This window comes from Nicotiana tomentosiformis, chromosome 6 (genome assembly GCF_000390325.3).
Source record: "Nicotiana tomentosiformis chromosome 6, ASM39032v3, whole genome shotgun sequence".
Taxonomy (NCBI): domain Eukaryota; kingdom Viridiplantae; phylum Streptophyta; class Magnoliopsida; order Solanales; family Solanaceae; genus Nicotiana; species Nicotiana tomentosiformis.
The window spans coordinates 80,524,426-80,541,345 of NC_090817.1; the positions used below are offsets into that span (position 1 = coordinate 80,524,426).

Here is a 16,920-nt window from a genome sequence, read left to right on the forward strand (position 1 = left end):
AATTAATTAAAAAATATATTATTTGAGTAGGAAAACAGTTCAAATATAATATAAAAATATATTTATAATGACCCGGCCGGTCGTTTTGAGAGTAATAGCCCTGATTCCCTATTTACTATTTCCCCCATATCTTTTTCTGCTTATATGACTTGTCGGGAGGTTTTGTTTTTGGTTTTGGAGCGTTTTAGGACACTTAGTCCCTAAAACGGAAGCTTAAGTCTTATGATTTTTGACCGTAGTCGGAATTGTGTAAAGCCGACTCCGGAATGGAGTTCCGTCGGTTTCATTATTTCCGTTGGGTGATTTTGGACTTAGGAGCGTATCCGGACTGTGAATTTAAGGTCTGTAGCTGATTTAGGCTTGAATTGGCGAAAGTCGAATGTTTGGCGATTTTGACCGGTAGTGGACGTTTTTGATATCGGGGTCGCATTCCGATTCCGGAAGTTGGAGTAGGTCTGTAATGTTGAATACGACTTGTGTGCAAAATTTGGGGTCAATCGGACGTGGTTTGATAGGTTTCGGCATCGGTTGTGGAAATTTGAAGTTTCAAGTTCATTAAGTTTGAATTGGAGGGTGATTCGTGATTTTAGCGTTGTTTGATGTGATTTGAGGGCTCGACTAAGTTCGTATGGAGATTTAGGACTGGTTGGTATGTTTGGTTGAGGTCCCGGGGGCCTCGGGTGTGTTTCGGATGCCTAGCGGATCGATTTTTGGACTTAGGAGGTTGCTGAAGTTTTCTGGTGTCTGAGTTCTGGTTTCCTTATACACGATCGCGTGGGGTGATCCGCGATCGCGTAAGCTAGCTGGGCGAGAGGATGGAATTGTTCTTCGCATTCGCAGATAGGGGCATGCGAACGCGTAGTGAAGTGAGGTGGTGCTTCGCGAACGCAGAGACAAGGTCGCGTTCGCGTAGGGCTAAGTGGACCAAAGCTGGGCCATGCGCTTTGCTAATCGCGAACGCGTGAGGACGTTCACGATCGCATGAGTCTGAGAGCCAAAGCATCGCGTTCGCGTAGAGTTAATTTCTAGGGCAGCAAAGTTGTTCTTCGTGATAGCGAGGCTATTTCCGCGATCGCGATTAAGGAATCACTGGGCAGACTTATATCTTTTCGAAAAATGGAGGTTTTGCCATTTTATCAAAACTTGGGTTGGGGGCTCGGATTTGAATAAGATTTTGAGGGAGTTTCAGAGATATCGATTGGGTAATGATTCTATACTCCATTTTGGTTATATTCTACTAATCTATCATTTATTTCCTCTTTAATTTCGGATTTTTGGGGTTGAAATTGGAAAAAATTGGAAGAAACTTCTTCAACAAAGATTTCGAGTTTAGAAAGGGGATTTGTGGTCGGATTTCAGTAATTTTTATATGGTTGGACTCGTGAGTGAATGGGTGTTCATATTTTGTGACTTTTACCCGATTCCAAGACGTGGGCCCGAGTCGACGTTTTAGGGCGAATTTCAAAATTTTTGTTAAAAGTATTGATTTCATTAATTAGATGAGTTTATTATGGTTATATTTATGATATGTAATTGTTGTTGGCTAGATTTGGGCCATTCGGAGCCGGATATTCATGGGAAAGGCATTGTGACCGATTGATTGAGCTTGGTTCGAGGTAAGTGGCTTTCCTAACCTTGTGTGGGAGGAAACTCCCCTTCGGATTTGGTACTGTTTTGATGTGTGGGCGTCATGTACGTGAGGTGACGAGTACGTACACGGGCTATTTGTTGTAAAACTCCATTCTTCACTAGGTAATAACATGTTTCTCCTAATTTGAGCTACACTAGCATATGTAACTATCATGTTTAGTTTATGATAGCATGCCTATGTGTCTTAACTGCCTATCCGGACTCTGTGCAGCAGTTTTAGTGAAATTTTCTATTTTTCCTTGACTTGAACTTAGTCTCAATTGTTGGTTTTCTTGCTGTAACTATTATTTTCGTTGGTTGAGCTGCATATTTACTTTGGGACTACGGAACTGTATTCTGGGAGATCCCCATATACTGCATATTTACTTTGGGACTAAGGAATGGTATTCCGGGAGATCCCCCTGTACTGCATATTTACTTTGGTACTACAGAACGGTATTCCGGGAGATCCCCATGTACTGCACATTTACGTTTGGGACTACGAGACGGTATCTCGGGAGAACCCCTGTTGTATTTCTATGTATTGCGTTGTTACCTTCTATGAATTCTTTCTTGTTAAATTTCAGTCTTTATTTTACTGCGATATTTCATTCTTGCCTCGCTTTATTATTATTTATACCAGTAGGGTCTTGACCTGACCTCGTCACTACTCGACCGAGGTTAGGTTTGGCACTTACTAGGTACCAATTGTGGTGTACTCATGCTACTCTCTGCACATGCTTTTCGTGTGCAGATCCATGTGCTCCTTATTAGCCGCATTATCAGTGAGTCGGGACAGCTTTGGAGACTTCAAGGTATATCTTCCGCGTCCGCAGACCTCTGAGTCCCCTTCTACTCTTTCCCATGTCCATTATCTTCTATATTTTCCTTTTATTAGACTCTGATGTATAGAAACACTAGACTTTACTTCTGTAGTTTGTGATTCACGATGTTTTGGGTTTTAGGATTACTGTGTATTTTTGAATAGTTGGTTATTGTACATGTCAGGCGGCATGGTACCCAGTTATATTGTTACCGCTACAGTTAGTTGTTAAATTTATGTTTTCATTTTATTATTCCGCAAATGCTAGGCTTACATGGTCGTAGATACTAGGTGTCATCACGGCGTCATATGGAGAGGAAATTGGGTCGTGACAAGTTGGTATCAGAGCTCTAGGTTCATAGGGTCGTGAGTCACAAGCCGGTTTATTAGAGTCTCACGGATCGGTACGGAGATGCTTGTACTTATCTTCAGGACGCTATGGAACTGTTAGGAAAAATTATGCTTCTTTAACTCCTTGTCGTGCGAAATTTGTTGGCATCAAAAATTCTAAACTTCTGTAATTCATTCTTTCTCACAGATGGTGAGGACCCGTACTGGAGGATTTGATGACCAGACACCCGCGCCCTCTGCTAGAGCCGCCAGAGGCTGGGGCCGGGGTGGAGGACGACTATGAGGTGCAGTTAGAGCACCTGTGCGAGCTGCGACAGAGGAGCCCCTAGTAGCTCCAGCTGGAGGGCAAGCACCGAAGGTTCCTATTGCTGCACCAGCCCTCCAGGAGACTCTAGCCCAGTTTCTGAGCATGTTCAGCACCTTAGCTCAGGCTGGATTGATTCCACTTCCTCCTGCCACATCTCAGGCCGGGGGAGGAGCACAGACTCCCGTCGCCGGTACTCTAGAGCAGCGGGTTCAGGTCGACCAGGTTCCAGAGATTGTACCAATGCAGTCGGTAGCTCCAGCTCAGCTCGAGGTTAGGGCAGTAGCTTCTGAGGTAGAGCAGCTCAGACTTTAGAGGTACAAGAAGTACCACCCACCTACCTTTAGTGAATTGGCTACAGATGATGCTCAGGGTTTTCTGGAGAAGTGTCATCGTATTCTCCGTACTATGGGAGCAACAGAGACGAGTGGGGTTTCTTTCACTACATTCCAGCTTAGAGGAGTAGCCTATCAGTGGTGGCGTGCTTATGAGTTGAGTAGTCCGGCTAAGGCAGTTTCACTTACATGGACTCAGTTCTCGGACATGTTTTTGAGAGAGTATGTCCCTCAGAGCCTCAGGGACTCATGGCACATGGAGTTTGAGCAGCTGCACCAGGGTGCTATGACTGTGTCAGAGTATGTAGTTTGCTTCAGTGATTTTGCCCTACATGCACCAGCCTTGGTTAACACAGTTCGAGAGAGGGTTCGACGGTTTATTGAGGGACTCCACCCCAGTATTCAGATTAGTATGGCCAGGGAGTTGGAGATAGATATTTCTTATCATCAAGTTGTGAGTATTGCCAGGAGATTGGAGGGCATTGTTGCCCGGGATAGAGAGGAGAGGGAGGCCAAGAGGTCTCGAGAGACTGGTTCTTATTCTGGTGCTCATGCCCCAGCAGCTCGCCATGTTAGGGGTTATGTGAGATGCCCCGTCTATTCAGCTCTTCTAGCTGCCAGCGGTGTTCCAGCCCCTTCTAGGCCCCAGGAACCTTATTATGCACCGCCAGTATCTAGTGTGCCTCTTGTACGGGGTGTTCCTAGCGGCCAGTCCAGCAGATCTGGCCCGAGCCAGCCACAGCAGCCACGCCCTCCCAGATCTTGTTTTGAGTGTGGCGGCACTCTCCATATGGTGAGGGATTGCCCCAGATTTAGGAGGGGTGCACCTCCACAGACTTCTCAAGCACAGCATGCTCTACCGAGTCCTCAAGTTATGATTACAGCACCAATTGCCACCCCACCTGCTCAGCCAGCTCGAGGTGGAGGTCGGGGGGTTAGAGGTCACCCTAGAGGGGGAGGCCAGGCCAGATATTATGCCCTTCCTGCTCCTACAGAGGCAGTCACTTCTGATTCTGTCATTATAGGTATTGTTCTAGTTTGTCATAGAGATGCGTCGGTATTATTTGACCCAGGCTCTACATATTTCTATATGTCCTCTTATTTTGCCCCGTATTTGGTATATCTCGGCATTCTTTGAGTTCCCATATTTATGTGTCTACTCCTGTGGGAGATTCTCTTGTTGTGGGTCAAGTGTATCGGTCGTGTTTGATTGCTCTTAGTGGTTTTGAGACCAGAGCCAGTTTATTATTGCTCAACATGGTGGACTTTGATATTATTGTGGGCATGGACTGGTTGTCGCCCCATTATGCTATTCTTGATTATCACGCTAAGACAGTGACGCTGGCTATGCCAGGATTACCGCGATTAGAGTGGAGAGGTACCTTAGAGTATACTCCCAGCAGAGTTATTTCATTTCTTAAAGCTCAATGAATAGTTGAGAAGGGGTGTGACGTGTATCTAGCTTATGTGAAAGATGTCAGTATTGATACCCCTACAGTTGAGTCAGTTTCAGTAGTGAGGGGCTTTCCGGATGTGTTTCCAACTGATCTTCGGGGCATGCCGCCCGACAGAGATATTGATTTTGGCATTGATTTGTTGTCGGGCACTCAGCCCATCTCTATTCCTCCATATCGTATGGCTCCTCCTGAATTGAAGGAGTTGAAGGAGTAGTTACAGGAGTTGCTTGATAAGGGCTTCATTCGGCCCAGTATGTCACCTTGGGGTGCTCCGGTCTTGTTTGTAAAGAATAAGGATGGTTCTATGTGTATGTGTATTGATTATCGCCAGCTGAACAAAGTTACAGTGAAGAACATGTATCCATTGTCTCTTACTGATGACTTATTTGATCAGTTACAGGGTGCCAAAGTATTCTCCAAGATTTACTTACGTTCAGACTATCATCAGTTAAAGATTCGGGAGCCAGATATCCCGAAGACTGCTTTCAGGACCCGATATGGTCACTATGAGTTTTTTGTCATGTCTTTCGAGCAGACCAATGCCCCAGAAGCCTTTATGCATTTGATGCACAGTGTGTTCCGTCCCTATCTTGACTCCTTCGTTATTGTGTTCATTGATGACATCCTAGTGTATTCCCGGACTCGGGAGGATCATTAGCAGCACCTGAGGACTGTGCTTCAGACCTTGAGAGAAAAGAAGTTATATGCAAAAAAATTTAAGTGTGAGTTTTGGCTAGACTCAGTGGCATTCTTGGGCCATGTAGTATCGAGTGATGGGATCAAGGTGGAAGCAGTGCAGAGTTGTCCTAGACTGTCATCGACTACGGAGATCTGTAGTTTTCTTGGGTTGGCGGGGTATTACCGTCGCTTTGTTTAGGGATTCTCATCTATTGCAGCACCTATGACCAGGCTTACCCAGAAGGGTGCTCTGTTCAGGTGGACAGAGGAGTGTGAGGAGATCTTTCAGAAGCTTAAGACAACTTTGACTATAGCCTCAGTTTTGGTATTGCCTACAGGCTCGGGGTCTTACACTGTATATTATGATGCATCGCGGATTGGTCTTGGCGTTGTGTTGATGCAGGACGGTAGGGTGATTGCCTACGCGTCTAGAAACCTGAAGGTGCATGAGAAGAACTATCATGTCCACGACCTTGAGTTAGCAGCTATTGTTCATGCCCTGAAGATTTGACGCCACTATTTGTACGGAGTCCCTTGTGAGATTTACACCGATCATCAGAGTTTGCAATATATGTTCAAGCAACAGGATCTTAATTTGCGTCAGCGGAGGTGGTTGGAGCTACTTAAGGATTATGATATCACCATTTTGTACCAATCGAGGAAGGCCAATGTGGTGGCCGATGCTTTGAGTCGCCGGGCGGAGAGTTTGGGGAGTTTAGCATATCTTCCAGTAGTAGAGAGACCCTTAGCATTGGATGTTCAGGCCTTAGCCAGCCAGTTTTTGAGATTGGATATTGTTTAGCCGAGTCGAGTGTTGGCTTGTGTGGTCTCTCGGTCTTCTCTTTATGATCGCATCAGGGAGCGTTAGTATGATGACCCCCACCTGCTTGTCCTTAAAGACACGGTTCAACACGGTGATGCTAAGGAGGTCACTATTGGGGATGATGGCGTATTAAGGATGCAGGGCAGGCTATGTGTGCCTAATGTAGATGGTTTGCGTGAGTTGATTCTTCCGGAGGCTCATAGCTCGCGGTACTCTATTCATCCGGGTGCCACGAAGATGTATCAGGACTTGAGGCAGCATTACTGGTGGAGGAGGATGAAGAAGGACATAGTGGAGTATGTGGCTCGGTGCCTAAATTGACAGCAGGTGAAGTATGAGCATCAGCGGCCGGGTGGGTTGCTTCAGAAGTTAGATATTCCGGAGTGGAAATGGGAGCGGATCACTATGGATTTTGTTGTTGGACTCCCACGGACTCAGCGGAGGTTTGATGCAGTTTGGGTGATTCTGGATAGGCTGACCAAGTCAGCTCATTTTATTCTTGTGATGACTACTTATTCTTCCGAGCAGCTGGCTCGAATTTACATCCGCGAGATCGTTAGGCTTTATGGCGTACCAGTATCTATCATCTCTGACCGGGGTATGTAGTTTACATCATGGTTCTGGAGGGCTGTACAGCAGGAGTTGGGTACTCGGGTTGAGTTGAGCATAACATTTCACCCTCAGACGGACGGACAGTCCGAGCACACTATTCAGATACTGGAGGATATGCTCCGCGCTTGTGTGATAGATTTTGGGGGTGCTTGGGACCAGTTCTTGCCACTTGCGGAGTTTGCTTACAACAATAGTTATCAGTCCAACATTCAGATGGCACCGTATAAGGCTCTGTATGGTAGGTGGTATCGGTCTCCAGTGGAATGGTTTGAGTCGGGCGAGGCTAGATTATTGGGTACAGACTTGGTTCAGGATGCCTTGGAGAAGGTTACGGTGATTCAAGATCCACTACGTACAGCCCAGTCCAAACAGAAGAGTTATGCGGATCAGAAGGTTCGCGAGGTTGCATTCATGGTTGGAGAGTGGGTCTTGCTCCGGGTTTCGCCCATGAAGGGCGTTTTGAGGTTTGGAAAGAAGGGCAAGCTGAGCCCAAGATTCATTGGTCCTTTTGAGGTGTTGAGGCGTGTTAGGGAGGTTTCTTATGATCTTTCCTTACCTCCCAGCCTAGCAGGAGTGCATCCGGTATTTCATGTTTCGATCCTCCGGAAGTATCATGGCGATCTGTCTCATGTGTTGGATTTCAGCTCAGTCCAATTGGACATGGATCTATCTTATGTTGAGGAGCCAGTGGCTATTTTAGACAGGCAGGTCAGAAAGTTAAGGTCAAATAACATTGCTTCCGTGAAGGTTCAATGGAGGGGACAACCGGTCGAGGAAGCGACTTGGGAGACCGAGTAGGATATGCACAGCTATTATCCTCATCTTTTTCACCACTTCAAGTATGTCTCTATACTTGTTCGAGGACGAACGACTGTTTTAAGAGGGGGAGGATGTAACGACTCGACCGGTCGTTTTGAGAATAATAGTCCTGATTCCCTATTTACTGCTTCCCCGTATCTTTTTCTGCTTATGTGACTTCTCGGGAGGTTTTGTTTTTGGTTTCAGGGCGTTTTGGAACACTTAGTCCTTAAAATGGAAGCTTAACTCTTAGGATTTTGACCATAGTCGGAACTGTGTGAAGCCGACTCTAGAATGGAGTTCTGTCGGTTCCATTAGCTCCATTGGGTGATTTTGGACTTAGGAGCGTATCCAGACTGTGAATTTGAGGTCGGTAGCTGATTTAGGCTTGAATTGGCGAAAGTCGAATGTTTGGCGATTTTGACCCGTAGTGGACTTTTTTGATATCGGGGTCATATTCCGAATCCGGAAGTTGGAGTAGGTCCATAATGTTGAATATGACTTGTATGCAAAATTTGGGGTCAATCGGACGTGGTTTGATAGGTTTCGGCAACGGTTGTGGAAATTTGAAGTTTCAAGTTCATTAAGTTTGAATTGGAGGGTGATTTGTGATTGTAGCATTGTTTGATGTGATTTGAGGGCTCGACTAAGTTTGTATGGTGATTTAGGACTGGTTGGTATGTTTGGTTGAGGTCCCAGGGGCCTCGAGTGTGTTTCGGATGCCCAGGGGATCGATTTTTGGACTTAGGAGGTTGCTGAAGTTTTCTGGTGTCTGAGTTCTGGTTTCCTTATACGCGATCGCATGGGATGATCCGCGATCATGTAAGCTAGCTAGGGCGAGAGGATGGAATTTTTTTTCGCGTTCGTGGACAGGGGCATGCGAACGCGTAGTGAAGTGAGGTGGTCCTTCACGAACGTAGAGACAAGGTCGCGTTCGCATAGGGTTAAGTAGACCAAAGCTAGGCCACGCACTTTGCTCATCGCAAATGCGTGAGGACATTCACGATCGCGTGAGTCTGAGAGCTAGAGCATCGCGTTCGTGTGGTGTTTTACGCATTCGTGTAGAGTTAATTTCTGACGCAGCAAAGTTGTTCTTCACGATCGCGATCGCGAGGCTATTTCCGCGATCGCGATTAGGGAATCACTAGGCAGACTTATATCTTTTCCAAAAACGGGGGTTTTGCCATTTTATCAAAACTTGGGTTGGGAGCTCGGATTTGAACGAGATTTTGAGGGCGTTTCAGATATATCGATTGGATAATAATTCTACACTCCATTTTGGTTATATTCCACTAATCTATCATTTATTTCCTCTTTAATTTTGGATTTTTGTGGTTGAAATTGGGAAACATTGGAAGAAACTTCTTTAACAAAGATTTTGAGTTTTGAAAGGGGATTTGTTGTCGGACTTGAGTAATTTTTATATGGTTGGACTCGTGAGTGAATGGGTATTCAACTTTTGTGACTTTTACCCGATTCTGAGACGTGGGCCCGAGTCGACATTTTAGGGCGAATTTCGAAATTTTTGTTAAAGTATTGATTTCATTAATTAGATGAGTTTATTATGGTTGTATTTATGATATGTAATTGCTTTTGGCTAGATTTGGGCCATTCGGAGCCGGATATTCGTGAGAAAGGTATTGTGACCGATTGATTGAGCTTGGTTCGAGGTAAGTGGCTTACCTAACCTTGTGTGGGGAAACTTCCCTTAGGATTTGGTACTGTTTTGATATGTGAGCGTCGTGTACATGAGGTGACGAATATGTACACTGGCTATTTGTTGTAAAACGTTGTTCTTCACTAGGTAATAACATGTTTCTCCTTATTTGAGCTACACTAGCTTATGTAACTATCCTGTTTAGTTTAGGATATCTTGCCTATGTGTCTTAACTGCATATCTGAACTCTGTGCAGCATATTTTAGTGAAATTTCCTATTTTTTCTTGACTTGAACTTAGTCTCAATTGTAGGTTTTCTTGCTGTAACTGTTATTTCTGTTGGTTGAGCTGCATATTTACTTTGGGACTACGGAACGGTATTCCGGGAGATCCCCCTGTACTGCATATTTACTTTGGGACTACGAAACGGTATTTCGGGAGATCCCCCTGTACTGCATATTTACTTTGGGACTATGGAACAGTATTCCGGGAGATCCCCCTGTATTGCATATTTACTTTGGGACTACGGAACGGTATTTTGGGAGATCTCCCTGTACTGCACATTTACGTTTGGGACTACGAGACGGTATCTTGGGAGATCCCATGTTGTATTTCTATGTACTGCGCTGTTATCTTCTATGAATTCTTTTTTGTTAAATTTCAGTCTTTATTTTACTGCGATATTTCATTCTTTCCTTGCCCTATTATTATTTATACTAGTAAGGTCCTGACCTGACTTCGTCACTACTCGATCGAGGTTAGGCTTGACACTTACTTGGTACCGATCGTGGTGTACTCATGCTACTCTCTACACATGTTTTTCGTGTGCAGATCCAGGTGCTCCTTATTAGCCGCACTATCAGTGAGTCGGGACAGCTTTGGAGACTTCAAGGTATATCTGCCACATTCGTAGACCTCGGAGTCCCCTTCTACTCTTTCCCATGTCCATTATCTTCTGTATTTTCCTTTTGTTAGACTCTGATGTATAGAGACACTAGACTTTCCTTCTATAGTGTGTGATTCACGATGTTTCGGGTTTTGGGATTACTGTGTATTTTTGAATAGTTGGTTATTGTACATGCTAGGCGGCATGGTACCCAGTTATGTTGTTACTGCTACAGTTAGTTGTTAAATTTATATTTTCATTTTATTATTTCGCAAATGTTAGGCTTACCTAGTCATAGAGATTAGGTGCCGTCACGACGTCATACTGAGGGAAAATTGGGTCGTGACAATATTATGGGGATAAGTTTTCTCAATTTCAATGCTTTATGCAGCCCATTTAATACTACTTTTACTTTCTCTTAGTATTGGATATTATAGAGTGGTAATGTACTGTCAATATGGAGGATTCTTATGAAATTGACTTTATTAAACCTTTTTACATATTTTTAATAAGAATTTAATAGACTACATGTATTAATTTTAAAATATTAAATATTAAAAAATTAACATAGAAGGTCTTGTAGTCCAAAAAATATGTTATTTTAGTTATGTTCTTTCCCTGTGAGTTCTTCTATTTAATATTTTAGGACTATTTTGGTATATCAATATTGTATTCGTGCTTTTATAATAATATAGGCTCTCCTTTTTCTAAATGAATTTGGACAATATAATACATTCTCAAATTAAATTAGTAATAGCACATTATAATACGTTTTCAATTTAAATTAGTAATAGAAAATTTTAAGAAGTATATCCTAAAAGTAATAGGATTACATGACTACACATATGTCTGTATCCCAAAGTAATTATACTAATAGAAAACCTAACGTGTTCCTAAATATATTAGGTTTACATGCTAATATGTAGTATTATATGTCTATGCCCGAAATTAATTATACTAATAGTATTCCTAAAGGTAATTGATAAGTGAAAATTTTAACTACTTATTAGCACCTTTTTACTTTCGTTTTAGTCCGAAAGCATTTAATTGTATTCCCGAAAACTGATAAAATATGCTTAATTGCAGGAGTAATTGGAAAATAAGCCACTAAGATGAAATCCAACTCAAGAAGAAGTGATCTGAACTCAAGGACAAAACCAGGCACAAAAGCTCAAAGTGCGGACCGCAGATTTTCATCTGCGGCCACAGATTGCGAAGGAAAGTTTATCATAGTCAAAATGCAAAGTGCGGTCCGCACATAAAATGTGCAGCCGCAGAAGTTAAGCAAGATCAGAAGTACAGAGAGTTCTCATTCCAAGCTAAAAGGAAGTGCGGACCGCACAATTATGGTGCGGCCGCGAAGTCAGCTACGCGGTCGCATTCAGAAATGTGTAGTCCGTAGAAGAGGCATATGCAGCCGCACTCAGAAATGTGCGGTCCACAGAAGAACCCTGTGCAGCCGCACCTAGAAAAGTACGGACCGCAGAATATGAGAGATGCGGCCGCGGTTCAGAATTGTGCGGTCGCAGATTTAAATCCTATCAAGACTGAAGAAGAGTGCGGACCGCACATGGTATTTTGCGGCCGCAGAACCTCCGAGAAGGGCAATTTTATCCGAAAATTCCAGCACTGTATAAATAGAACAGTTTCACTTTTTAGGTCAACTTATGTACCTTTTGACATCAGCAGCCGTTTACTTTGCTTCTTTTGATTATTTTTGCCATTTTGATCTTTTTGAATAATAGTTTTATCATTTCAATCTTTAATATGGGTTTGATTATCACTTCTTCTTCTTCATCTCCTAATTTAAGCATGAGTAGCTAGATTTTACTAGGGTTGTGACCCAACCCTAGGGTGTGAACTTAATGGGTGTTTGATTTATTGTTTGTTTATGGTTGGGTGTTGATTATCTAGCCTAGTTCTTGCTTTTATTTGAAGATTTAATGGTTGCAAACATTATCTCATGCCTAATTGACTTGGTCTCTACTTGAGAAAGAGAGACTTAGTCTAGGAAAACTTGGCTAGCAAGAAATTGGGTCAATCGAGAGATTGATAAACCTAATTAAAGGGTTGAACCTAGAGATAGTACAACCCGACTTGAGCTTATTATCAACTGCTTTTTCAATTCCCATTTGGACTTGAGAAAGCCAAATTGGGCAAAATTACTCTCTGACCGAGAAGTATTGAGTGGATACTTGAGTGTTGATAGTTATAATATACCCCGACTAAGAAAATAAGCTTTAAGGCTTACAACCCATTAAGGGAACACCTAGGTGAAGGACATAGCCCTAGGCCTTTTTACCATTTGGAAAACAAACAACTATAATTTGCTAGTTTTAATTCTTAGTTGTCATTCTTAGTTTAAAATAGATTTAAAAACAAACCAACTTTTGCGGAAGTGTAATCTGAGATAATTCAAGCTCATTCACTCGAATATATACTCCTAAGTCCCATTCATAGCTCCCTGTAGAAAATCGACCCCGACTCCTTGTTGGGTACTATTATTGCTCCGACCATTTCACAACCCCAAATAGAGGTATGGCTTGGACGAGATTAATTTTTGGCGCCGTTGTCGGGGAGATAATAACGGATTTAGCTATATATTTGGTTTTGTGTGAGAATTGTCTCATTTTCCTTCCTTGTTACTAACGTGTGAGTATTGTAGGTGCATTGATGGCAAACAACGAGTTCGGAAACATAATCGTGGGTGATGTGGAAGTTGATGATGATGCAATGGATGAGGTCCCTCTTGAACCTTAATCCAATAGACGAGGCCGACCGCCTCAAGACAATGTGCCCGTTGCACCCCCACCTCCACCACGAGCGGCTCCATACCGGGTGTTGCCGAATGAAGGGTATGCAAGTGTTATAGTCCACCCCGTATTAGGGCGAGCAACTTTCAAATAACAATGTGATGCTCACTTTGCTCGAGCAACAAGGGTTCTTCACCGGTGCACCGTGTCAAAATGCATATAAACATTTGAAGGGGTTCGGTGATACGTGTTGGGGAAGCAAACAAACAAATGTCTCTGAGGATGATTTGAGGCTAAGGCTTTTTCCCTTCTCTCTACGGGAGAAAGCTTTAGATGGTCGGAACGTTTGCCAAATCATTCCATTCGTACGTGGTATGAACTTGCGGAGAAATTTATTTCAAAGTACTTCTCTCCCGGGCAGATGGCTATTCTTCGGGATGAAATTCTAGCATTCAAGCAAGAGCCTAATGAACTACTACACGAGATATGGGAAAGATATAGGACAATGGTGAAAAAGTTCCCCAACAATGATATGACGAAAAATATGATTCAACAAACTTTCTATCGGGGGATCAATACCACCAACCAATGTGTAGTGAATCAACTTGCCGGTGGGAACTTCATGACTACGCCTTATACGGAGGCATGTGAGGTTTTGGATGAAATGGCTGATACTTCATCGGCGTGGAAATCTAGAGTCAATGTCCCACAAGGTGATCCAAATGGGATTCTTCTTCATAAAGAGTTACATGACCATGGGCAAGAAATAGCCGAGTTGACAACCACCATGAACCAATTGGCAAAGGCTCAACTTCAACAAGTGCAAAACCTGAGGCAAGTCAATGCTATGGAGGGAGTCAATATGATGGTAAACAAAAAAAGACCAAGAAGTCCACAAGTGCAACAAAGAATGGACAATTTTGTGCAAGATGGTAGTGGGTTTGATCAAGGCGATTCTTACAATGATCAAGATGAAGAGGTCCAATATGTGAACAACTTTCAAGGGCAAAGAAACAACCACCAAGTCCCTAGTCAACAACAATGGAGACCTTCGAATAATCAAGGCAATTGGAATTCTAGCAATCAAGGCAATTGGAATAGTGGAAACAATCAAGGCAATTGGAGTGGAAGCAATAACCAAGGGAATTGGAAAAACAATAATAATCAGGGAAATTGGGGAGGCAACAACCAAGGCGGGTGAAACTACAACCAAGGAAATCGGGGGTCGGGTTTTCAAAGTCCCCCGATGTAGCAACAACCGAGAAACCCACCTCCTTATCCTTCTCGTGGTCCTAATTCCTCCAATAATGAAATGGGTCGTATTGAGAACATGTCTAGGAAAATGATGGAGAAGAATGTCGATTCCGATGCCTAACTTGCTTCACACAACACATCAATCCGTAACTTACAAGTGCAAATGGGTCAAATCTCTTAAGCTTTAAATTCTCGTCCTAAAGGGGCACTACCAAGTGATACGGTAGTAAACCCGAAGGGTGGGAACACTACGGGGCATGCCATGGCCGTTACTACTAGAAGTGCAAAAGGTGGGAATGCACCTACCTCAATCCAAAGGCAACTTGTGGATGATGAGCAAGTGGTAGAAGAAGAGGAGATCCCGAACAATGTGGTGTAAGCAAATGATGAAGCACAGATCGATATTGATGACACGCTGGAAGAGACTCAAGAGGATGTGAACCCATCTAGGGATCATGTGATTGACATACCGGAAATGGTAGTACAAAAATCTAAGGCACCATTGCCTAAGCCACCTCCTCCCTATTCCCAAAGGCTTGCCAAGAAAAATGGTGAGAATCAATTCGAGAAGTTCATTGATATGATGAAGAGTCTCTCTATAAATGTGTCATTAGTTGAAGCTTTGGAGCAAATACCCGGATATGCTAAGTTTATGAAAGACTTGGTGACAAAGAATAGATCGGTGAATTTTGAAACTATCAAAGTCACTCACCAAGTGAGTACAATTGTGCATTCGATGGCTCCAAAGTTGGAATATCTCGGTGCTTTCACAATTACTTATACCATTGGAAGTGCCAAATTTGCAAAAGCTCTATGTGACCTTGGGCGAGTATCAACTTGATGCCCTATTCGGTTTTCAAAACATTGGGAATTAGGCAACCAAGACCCACATCTATGAGATTACAAATGGCTGACCGTACAATGAAGAGACCGTTGGGGGTGATTGATAATGTATTGGTTCGGGTTGACAAGTTCATTCTCCCAGCAAATTTTGTGATTCTTGATTATGAAGTGGACTATGAGGTTCCGATTATTCTTGATAGACCTTTCCTTGCTACAGGAAAGGCTCTTATTGATGTGAAAGCCGGTGAACTCACTTTCCGGGTGGGTGATAAAAAGGCGATGTTCCACGTGTGCAAATCTATGAGGCAACCGAGTAGCAATGAAGTGTGTTCGTTCGTGGACTTGGTGACCAATGTGATTATTGATGATACAAGTGCCACGATTAATATGGGTGGCATGTTGGAGGCCGTTTTGCTAAATTTTGATGATGAGGAAATGGATGGCTTCATGGAATGTGTAAATTCTTTGCAAGGGATGGGGTCACACAATTATGCACATCGAAAACTTTTCGTGGATCTCGAAAATAGAAAAACTCCTCCTACAAAGACTTCAATTGAAGAGCCTCCTATCTTGGAGTTGAATCAATTGCCTCCACATCTCAGGTATGAATTCCTTGGCACTTGTACTACTTTACCGGTTATTCTTTCCTCTTGTTTGACTAACGTGCAGGTTGACTCTATATTGGCGGTGCTCCGCAAAAGGAAGAAAGCTATTGGGTGGACTTTGGCGGATATTCGGGGAATAAGCCCCGCATTTTGCATGCACAAGATTAATTTGGAAGAAGATGTCAAACCCTCTATTGAACATCAAAGAAGACTCAATGAAGCAATGCAATAGGTGGTCAAAAAGGAGATCATAAATTGGTTGGATGTCGGGGTTGTCTACCCCATTTCTGACAGTTCGTGAACTTCTCCGGTGCAATCATAACTGTAGTCACCAATGATAAGAACGAGTTGAATCCAAAAAGAACGGTGACCGGGTGGAGAGTGTGTATGTACTATCTTAAGCTAAACAAAGTCAGTTGACTCTACATTGGCGGTGCTCCGCAAAAGGAAGAAAGCTATTGGGTGGACTTTGGCGGATATTCGGGGAATAAGCCCCGCATTTTGCATGCACAAGATTAATTTGGAAGAAGATGTCAAACCCTCCATTGAACATCAAAGAAGACTCAATGAAGCAATGCAATAGGTGGTCAAAAAGGAGATCATAAAGTGGTTGGATGTCAGGGTTGTCTACCCCATTTCTGACAGTTCGTGGACTTCTCCGGTGCAATCATAACTGTAGTCACCAATGATAAGAACGAGTTGATTCCAAAAAGAACGGTGACCGGGTGGAGAGTGTGTATGTACTATCTTAAGCTAAACAAAGTCACAAGAAAACACCATTTCCCATTACCCTTTATTGACCAAATGCTTGATAGGTTGGCCGGCCGGGCATACTATTGCTTTCTAGATAGATATTCATGCTACAATCAAATCCTTATTGCCCAGGGAGATCAAGAGAAAACAACCTTCACTTGTCCCTATGGCACTTTCGCTTTCAAGCGGATGCCATTTGGCTTATGCAATGCACCGGTAACTTTTCAACGGTGTATGATGGCGATCTTTACGGATATGGTAGAGGACTACCTTGAAGTCTTCATGGATTAATTTTTGAGAGTCAAGGATTCCTTTGATGATTGCTTGGCAAATTTGGATAAGGTTTTTGGCAAGGTGTG

At 43.2% G+C, this 16,920-nt stretch overlaps 1 protein-coding gene across 1 annotated transcript in view; it reads left to right on the plus strand.

Moving 5' to 3' along the window:
• LOC138894277 (uncharacterized) overlaps positions 1-15,201 on the plus strand; it is a 44,136-nt gene extending 28,935 nt beyond the window's left edge. The window contains exons 4-5 of the mRNA XM_070178961.1: positions 13,019-13,095; positions 14,758-15,201. Coding sequence (XP_070035062.1) covers positions 13,019-13,095; positions 14,758-15,201 — 521 coding nt within the window. The remainder of the gene's footprint in view (positions 1-13,018; positions 13,096-14,757) is intronic.
• Positions 15,202-16,920: the final 1,719 nt, after the last annotated feature.